At 40.9% G+C, this 9,278-nt stretch overlaps 1 protein-coding gene across 1 annotated transcript; it reads left to right on the top strand.

The window, feature by feature from the left end:
- The first annotated feature begins 405 nt into the window (after positions 1 to 405).
- LOC102707440 (A disintegrin and metalloproteinase with thrombospondin motifs 7-like) lies at positions 406 to 5,937 on the top strand. Its single transcript, XM_040527057.1, is given in 9 exon segments — positions 406 to 1,115; positions 1,228 to 1,619; positions 1,816 to 2,228; positions 2,958 to 2,994; positions 2,996 to 3,108; positions 3,297 to 3,464; positions 4,016 to 4,170; positions 4,868 to 5,034; positions 5,482 to 5,937. Coding segments are annotated over 7 exon segments (789 nt in total). The 5' UTR covers positions 406 to 1,115; positions 1,228 to 1,619; positions 1,816 to 2,134; the 3' UTR covers positions 5,537 to 5,937.
- Positions 5,938 to 9,278: the final 3,341 nt, after the last annotated feature.

The raw sequence follows: 9,278 nt of genomic DNA, 5'->3' as shown, positions 1-9,278 counted from the left end.
TGGCCTTAATTTGCATGTGCCCGGCGAGAGAGACGAAGACGAAGGCGGGAGGCCGCCGGCGAGGACCAGTCGTGGACCAATGCTGCAGACGTCAGGGCAGTTCTTTTCGGCGCTAATTACATGTTCAACTTTAAATTTAGAATTGATTTAAGGTTTTTTAATAATTTATTTTTAGTATTAACTTTTAGATCCACCGGCTAGGGCCAATCGTGGACCAATGCTGCAGATTATTTTTCAATTGTAAATATACTGTTTGACTTTTTACAAAAAAAAGATAACCTCACATTTCGGTTCAAATATAATTGGGCCGCACGATATACGGCCCGCACGTGCGTCACCCTCCTATTTCGGCCCTATATATGTGCCGCGCGTGCGTGACAGTAAGGGGAAGAAACACTAACCATTCTGGCCTAAATAGTACTAGTACTCCATGTATGGGCCGCACGTCCGTTCCGGCCGACGAGCATGGACCGGATCTCCGTTGGAATACCGTTGCGTCGAGGTAAAGGTTTTGGAATAAGTTCATTTTAGGTCTCTCATCTTGACACCGAATTTCAAAATCGTCCCTCAACCCTAATACTAGAAATATTAGACCCCAACTCATAAAAACCATGCGAAAGAGGTCCCTAGGCAGTATACGAGAATGGTTTTGCTTATGTGGCATACTTAGTCAGCTGGTAGGACTCACCTGTAAGTCAAATACAAAATAAAAATAAAAACTTCCTCCGTTCTCCCCTCTCTCCATCGCCATCGCCACCGTCCGAGCGGAGGCCCCCCGTCTCAGCGCCCCACCGGCGAGCCACCAGCGTCAGGAGAAGGACGCCGCGCTGCGCGACCACATCCAGCGCCATGGCACTGGCAGCAACTGGATCTCCCTCCCCGCCAAGGTTGGTGAGTGAGTGCATGCTGCATGCATGCATGTGGGTGCTGTGTGGCTTCCTGTGCTCTTGCTTGATTTTGTGGAGAATGGGGTGTAGCCGTGTAGGGTTGAGGAGGTGTGACAAGAGTTGTTGGCTGCGGTGGCTCAACTACCTCCGCCTAAACATCCACCACGGCGGCTTCACCGACGAGGAGGACGCAGTCATCGTCTCCCTCTACACCAAGCTCGGCAGCAAGTAAGCGATCTGATTGATTAACCGTGTCCGCCCGGCTCTCTTTCGATTATTTCTTGCCATGGCGGTCACCGACAACGACGACATGACGCGCTTTGCTTTGCTTTGCTTGCAGGTGGTCGATGATCGCTGCGCAGTTGGAGAGGAGGACGGACAACAACGTCAAGAACCACTAGAACACCAAGCTCAAGAGGTGCCTCAGCCACCACCGCCGTAGTCTCCGCACCGCGCCTACTGCCTCTCCCCACCGCGGCGCCGTCTCCACTATCGTCATCCGTCCTTGCCGCGCACCCGTCGTAGCTGCTGCTCCCCCCGCTCGCCATACCGACTGTTAGGACCGAGACGTACACCTGTGGCGACTTCTTGCGGGCGTAGCCGGCCGCCGCCGCAGTGCTCCACGACCCTTTTCGCCGGGTGCGCGGACACCACAACCGACGGCTCAACGTCGGCTTCCGCTGCTTTGTTAGCCTCCAACTGATCGACGGACACCAGCGTGATCAAAACCATGTGGGTTCTATAATTTTTTTTAATATTTTTTTCTTACTAGTATGTCACGTAAGCGAAACCATCATTGTATACTGCCTGGGGACTTCTTTCGCATGGTTTTTATGAGTTGGGAGTCTAACATTTCTGATATTGGGGTTGAGGGACGATTTTAAAACTCGGTGTCAAGATGAGGGACCTAAAATGAACTTATTCCAAGGTTTTTCCGGTGGACAGCTGCGGCTCCGCCTGCTTCGCTGTGAAGAAGCCCAAAAGCAGCTGCGAGGGAGCAGGTAACCCACCCGAAAACAGCAGCCAGCCTGCCCATCGCCGACATCGACACGGGAGCAAGAGCAACGGCGTTCGGAGCGAGTAACCCCGCCACTGTCCGCCTGTCCCCTCCCCTCCCCACCCCCGGCGCGGCGAGCCACCTCTCGCTTCGCGCCACCCCGACCGAAGCCGAAGCGAGCCGCGGCTTGCACCGGTTGAGAGTCTGGGAGTTTCCACCTCCTTCCTCGACGGCCGCGGCCGGATCAGAGATGGCCGCGGGAGTTCCGGTGGCGCCGCCGCGGCTGTGCGCGCTGGTGCTCCCCTTCCTCGCCGTCGCTGCCTGCCTCGACGTCCCTTCCCACGGTAACAGAAGGCCTCGGGAGCCAGGAGCTGGCTTGTTTCCGGAGAGCTAGCATTTCGATGTGCTCGAAATGTGAAGCTAGGACATAGAGGACTATAGTTGGGCACTTGGGTTTCGGGGCTTGTTGAGATTCGATTTGTACTTTATTTATCAGTTACTAGGAATAATTTGGTCCCTGAACGAACAACTAGCGCAGGTTTCGAGTTTTGTCTGCTTAAATTTGCCATGCTTAGAGTTTCCAGTTGCCTATCTAATTTGATAGTATGCGACACTGATGAGCTCGTACGGGTACAGTTCGTAAATCAGATTGCTTGTTCTTAAAACTCAGAATTCCAAAGATTGTAGATTGTGTGAACGCTCAAGATCAACTCCATAAAATGTGCACTCTAAAAAAATGCTCCCCATAAAATGTTCGGACAAGGAACTCTGAGCCTAGCTAGCTCAGTTGGTCGATGGTTTGAGTAGACCACCCAAGTTCAAATCTCGTCGATGGAGGCGACTTTTGGGTGCCTATTTTCTTCTTAGTGCAATGACAACCGATCGCATTATTAGTGACAGTTATGCTATTAGAATATCCTTGTAGGGTGTTTGTTGGAAACTTTTACGTTTCACATGGTCATGGACACTCATGGCATTGAAATATTTAAGTGATGCTAAATATGTGTGTCATGCGTGCTGATTGTGAAGTCAGCAATACACATTCTGATAAAAGTGTAACATTCAACATGTAGGGTGCTACTGGACTGGATGCCAAAGCAAATGGTCTAGAGTGTCCTGCTGGCCACTTAGATTCTCAATCAAACGATTGTGATGGTCTTTGCACGGAGTCAAAAAGTCCGCCATGTCTTCCATTCCACACACATTTCCATTGCTGCATAACAGGTTTGTGCGTGGGTTGTCATATGTATTGCTGGAAATTGACTCAATGAGCTACTGCATTCTACACTAGTATTCTGCATCCATGCTTAGCATAAATAGGTGTTCCCAGATCATCCTTTTAAAATCACTACAGAAATATTGTAATGAATTACTCTGTCATTCTAATACATGTTTTATATTCTGAAGGACAGGAACCCCAAAGATAACAAACAAATGTCGGCATTGCAAACACAAGGTAGATTTTGGCCAAGAGTTCGTGTGCTGCTCTGATTGCCCTGAGCCAACCATTATGATCAAGCATAGCAAACTGGGTTATTGTAAGAGTGGGGCTGAGTTATCAATGCAGCTAAAACCACACGGTACATTTAATTGTTCATGAACCTGTGAATCCTTCGGTTTGCATGGAATAATTTGAATTGTTACAAAATATTCTCATCAATGCAGCTAAAACCACAAGGTACATTTAATTGTTCATGAACCTGTGAATCCTTCGGTTTGCATGGAATAATTTGAATTGTTACAAAATATTCTCATCAATGCAGCTAAAACCACATGGTACATTTAATTGTTCATGAACCTGTGAATCCGGTGGTTTGCATAGAGTAGTTTAATTGTTCACAAAATATTCTCTGATTTATCTATCAGATGTTTTGTTGTTCCTACTTCCGAGTTCTTTTCGTTTCTTAGGTCCTTGAATTATTCTTGCTCAATTTACCTTTAAAATCTTTCCTCTACCCTTTTAATCTTTGCACTAGAGTCACACTAAAAAGTCTAGTGCTACCCAAGGAGACTGTTTTGCCCTTTATCTTTATCATTCATAATTTTGTGCTGAAATTCTTCACAGGCAAAGTTTAATTTATTAATACATTACTTGGAGAATAAGTGATTAATAGTATACTGATATATGCAGAAATTTACCACTGGGTTGCTGGACCATGGATGAAGTGCTCCTCGCCATGTGATGGTGGTGTATGTTACCGTGATGTTGCTTGTTATGGAAATTTATCTGATGCTACAATCAAACATTATCCTGTAGACGATGCTAGCTGTTCAGCCGATCAAATGGTACTTCAGTTGAAAGCTATTCGAATTCATCTTGATTTTTCTATAGTAGTACATATTACCCTTTTGCTTTCATTCTTTTTCACATATGGTGCATTTATTTCTTACTGGGTGAACTTTATGTTTCTGACGAGCACCTTTTGTACTTTCTCTGGAATAGCACCTTGATCGCTTAGGATATTAAACTTTTTTTGTTTAATGCAAAATTACCATTTCCTTTTCCAATTTACTCTTAACCTTGCATTTTTCATCAACATAACTACATTTGAAGCTTCTTATCAAACACAATAACTTGAATCAAATCATTTTAACCTCAAAATTATGAAATCAGATCGTTGATGTTTGACGATAGATGAATCTGATGTTAATGAATACTTAGGGCTTTGAATCAATGATTTATCATTGGAAGATTGACCAGACCCTTCTACTGTAATGCTGGCACCGCCTGTTTGGCAGGTAAGCAGCAAGGTACCTGCAAGAAAAAAAATCGTTTTCCTATGCATGTGCTTATTGAATTAGGCTGTTCCATATGCTTAATCAGCATATACTCATTTATCTTTCTTTAAAAAAAACTGTCTCAAAGTTAAGCTCCTCAAAACAGGGTGATAGCATATTTAAGTACCTTTATGTCTTGACATGCCATATATTCTTCTTCACTGTGCCGGTAAATTTTTCCTCTTTCTAATTTATTGTTTGGCAGCCTGTGAGACAGGAAGCTTGCAATGAGCAGAGCTGTGGTGTCGAAATGACAGAGCCAACAAATTCCAAGAAAAGTGGAATGTCTGGTTGGTTGGTAGCGTTTATTCTTCTTCTAGGGCTTGGTGCTATTGGGGGCATTGTTTTTACAAGCTACAGTTACTACTCGAGGTATGACTATATGTTATTGTGGCCTTTGGATTACATTGTTTCTGTATTCCTCCCCGGTTGTGGATTTTGCTCGGTGTTTATGCCTTCATATCTATACTTCTTACTGATGATTTGCATGCACTCCATATATAGTTATCCCTCAGCAGACGATGCATAAATTTGAAACATGAGCTTCCAACAATTTTCTGTTTTATTTCCAATAAAAAATAAATGGGAAGCCGGTCATTTCAAGATTAGTAACATCCATTTATGCAGACATTTTGAGAATGCATTTCAAGACTATGGAATCAATGGTTAGACATCATTCCAATTGCTAAAATAAACTTGTTTCGTTGTTATTACAACGGTAAATATATTGATTCCAACATTCCAGATGTGGAGACCAACTTGATTTGTTTCCATTTAGTGTTTTTTATGTTTTTCCTGAAATTTGTCAATTAATTACAGGAGATCCTCTGGACGAAGTGGTTTTGTGTATGTGATGATGGACGCGTATTCTTGAGAGGAGCAACGAATGGAACCTGAAGACTGAAGTTAACATTTCCAAATCGGAGGAACAAGTTTGTTCATTATTTTATTTTTAGGACTGTACTTAAAATGGCTATTTTAATCTCATGTGGTCAATTCATGTGTATCCTAGTTGGCATTTGCGTTGATCTCCACCAATCCTCCCTATATATCCATACAAATCAATTGCAGCCCTGGAATTTGGCAATTTGCTTCTAAGACAGCTACCACTCAGAACCTCAAGTTGAAGGGCACAACTCCACTTGTTGGCTTGCAACGGATAAATACAATGAAGTGGAGCGAAGGCATCAACCGTGATTTGCTTGGGAAGCTTGATGTATCAGGCGCAACGAGTGATTTTCCATGGAAAGTAGTACTATCACAGTATCGTAAAACTGATTAATTTTACAAATTTATTCTAATAAAAAATTGATGATCACAGTTTTAAAAAATCAACAAAAACTTATTCAGACATCATATACTACACCAAATATTGTTATCCACAGGGAGTATTTGAAATTTGTTAATCGTCAAAGTTTGAAAAGTTTAACAAAATCTGTTCTAAGGGACTTTTTGTTTCACTAACAAAATGCCCGTGGGTTGCACCGGGCAAAGAGAATGTTACTATTGTCGATAATCAAACATGATCTCCTGATTTATTATGTTTCGCAAGAAGCACAATCTAAATACAGAAAAACCATTCGTATATAACAAAATATCATTGATTCACATATGAAGATTTCACAGTAAAAAAATATATTGAATGAGTTTTTTTTTCAATTATGTACAGAAAATCGTTTCTCTACAACAAAACTAACAACTAAAAAGAACAAACATGCTAACTCAGTAATCTTGCTAACATCACAGACCGTAGAGTCAGAATTGGCGAATTGAACGGATTGTTTTGTTTATACTTTTATGGTTGAAATACATAATATACTATCAGTTCTCCAAATTTCTGTAACATAGCAGATGATTTGGCAACAAAAAAATTTTATCATAAAGCACCATTTAGAAACCCATAAAAGTCTAAAGTTCATAATAAAATAAGAACAGAGCCATAATAGATCAAAAGGTCAAAGGGATATCTAGACGTTGGCATCCCTGTCTTTCGCTTCTCTTTATACTTATAGCCCAAAATTTAATTTCTTAGCCTTAAATTTAGAGTTAATTTTAGAAATTTTTCACCAAAATTTATTTTCCAATCAACTTTTAGATCGATAAGAATACATATATAAAATTTTTATTTACAAATTATTTTTTGTCTATAAATATATCGTTTGGAACCCCCAGGATAAGTGATAGTGCTTTTAGCTGTAGAAAGCTTAAATAACTTTCGCAAGCGTGTCTATAAAAATCCAAATTTGAACCCAAATCTGAACGAACGGGGGGCCTTAAGTACAAGAATTCACTAAACCCATTCTTGCAATTCATTCAGATAAACGTAGCAAGCAGCACACGCATCATGAACAAAGGTTTATCATGTTTTATCGCAGATATCTACAGGCAGCTACAATAGTAGTAAAAACATATCATTCAGTCACATTAGAGTTTAGATACAGGCTTCAACATAGAATTAACAAGAACTGGCATCTTTGGAAGCAAACAGCAGCCAAGCCAACAACCAAAACATTAGCTGCTAGTAGTAGTACGCGACGCAGTTGGCCAACTGGAGAAACCATGTGAAAGGGCATGTAACAGCAACCTGAGTAGCATGTACAGTTTTGAGTTCAAATCTTCATATGAGCATGATTTCAGATTGGGTATTTGAGGGACTACATTCTCGATTAAAAAAAGATACGTATATTCGGTTGGATATAGAGTCAGTGTAAAAATACCTTCTCTTCTCTAAAAGAAGACCGAAAAACCCACGAACAGGCAACAATACAACCCTGCCGAATCGAGTCTCCGCGCGCTTGGCTTGGAGGCTATGCAGGCCGTTACCTTGGCGTGGATAGATGATCAGGTGAGCGCGCAGATGGCCCATAGACGTGGCCGTGGACCGGAGGCGACGCAGGCCATCGGCATGGCATGGGGACGGACAAAATTTTGGTAGAATTATTATTCCTTTTTAGAATAGTAAAATATGCTAAGGCTACCTAGGTTCACCATATTTTCTTTATCAAGCTTGCCAAAGGTGAGGCGATCAAAATCCTGATCACACTTACTGATACAAGAATAATTTTGCCACAATTGTGACTTGCTATCAAACAAACATCTAACATGGTTAAATTTATAAGTGTAGTAGAATGTAGTTATAAACCAAACAACCCATAAATATCAAATATTTAGGGGAGTATCTTAATAGTTTTTAATTTATATACTAATGTTCCAATATTTTACGGCTTAACTACATAATATATATTTTAAGACATTATTTACTCCCTCTAGTTTGGTTCATGTTGTTTTGGTCAGTGAGATAGTCTCAAAAACTTATTTTGATTGTGGTTTTCTGTTATAACTTATATAATAAATAAATAATTTTTATTTTACTACTATACTTTTTAAGGCTTATATATACTAGTTAGTATTTTTCAAACTCAATATTTTTAAAGTTATAAATAATTATGTAGGATCAAAACACAAGAACCAAGCCTACTAGACGGGGGGAGGGGTGAAAGGTAGAAACACCAAAATCCAAATCTTTTTAGCAGAATGTTAACGGCAAAATTTGACATTAATGACCGTTAGAGACAAGTGATGAATTGAAGAGGGAGTTGACCCGGTCAAAGCCAATTGGTAAATAAGGGCAATTGGATAGAGCGGGGAAGCAATGGCCAATGGAGTCCGAGTCGGATTAGGGCTTGAAAGTCATGTTAAATATAAAATCTAAGAGGGAATCGATTGCAATAGTCAGTCGTAGAAGAGATAATAACTAATAAGGCATGCCAAATCCATATGTTTAAACACTAGTCCCATTTAATCGGCTACAAGGGCCGACTGCCATTCGTGTAGTCCAGTCTATTCAAAGCTAATCCCATTTAATCCACTATTTAGTCCGTAAAGAAGACATTTGTGCCGTCTACTATTTACGCCGTTTATATAGTCTAGATGACCGTTTAGATGAACACTGATTTCATCTGGCAATTAAAATACATCCAGCTTCTAATGTCGCAAGCATCCTTGGAAGATGGGATTTCATAACATGGCACAGAGACCTTCCCGCGTTTTATCAAGAAATCAGCTCGACTCTCACGATTTTTTTCACAGGGAATTGGTTTGATTTCCTTGATAACAGTGGAAATTGATGCCATAAAGCTACATGGTAGTAGAAATTGACGTCATAAAAATGGAGCGTTAAATGTTACCTTCTCCGTTTTATCCAGAAATCAACTCGATTCCCATGATTTTTTTCACAGGGAATTGGTTTGATTTCCTTGATGACAGTGGAAATTGATGCCATAAAGTTACACGGCAGTAGAAATTGACGTCATAAAAGTGGAGCGTTAAATGTTACCTTCTCCGTTTTATATTATAAAATACTATATTTTAGTTCTACCTATATTTATTAATTAATTAATATATTTATATATCTATCTAGTTTTTACTATTCTGTTACATAGTGTGGACCCGAAGTTACAATGTGAATTACGACCGTTCAAACTTCAAACTTGGTGTTAGAGATCTGAACACGGAGGGCAAATGTTCGTTTTCGCTCTCTGAAAGCGTAAAGTACATCTTCCCGTACACAAGGAGTATTTACGTCAGCGCAGCGTCCCCGTCGTACCCCCACAGCA

This window comes from Oryza brachyantha, chromosome 1 (genome assembly GCF_000231095.2).
Source record: "Oryza brachyantha chromosome 1, ObraRS2, whole genome shotgun sequence".
NCBI lineage: Eukaryota > Viridiplantae > Streptophyta > Magnoliopsida > Poales > Poaceae > Oryza > Oryza brachyantha.
The sequence above is the reverse complement of the archived record's forward strand: the minus strand, read 5'-3'. Positions and strand labels throughout refer to the sequence as shown.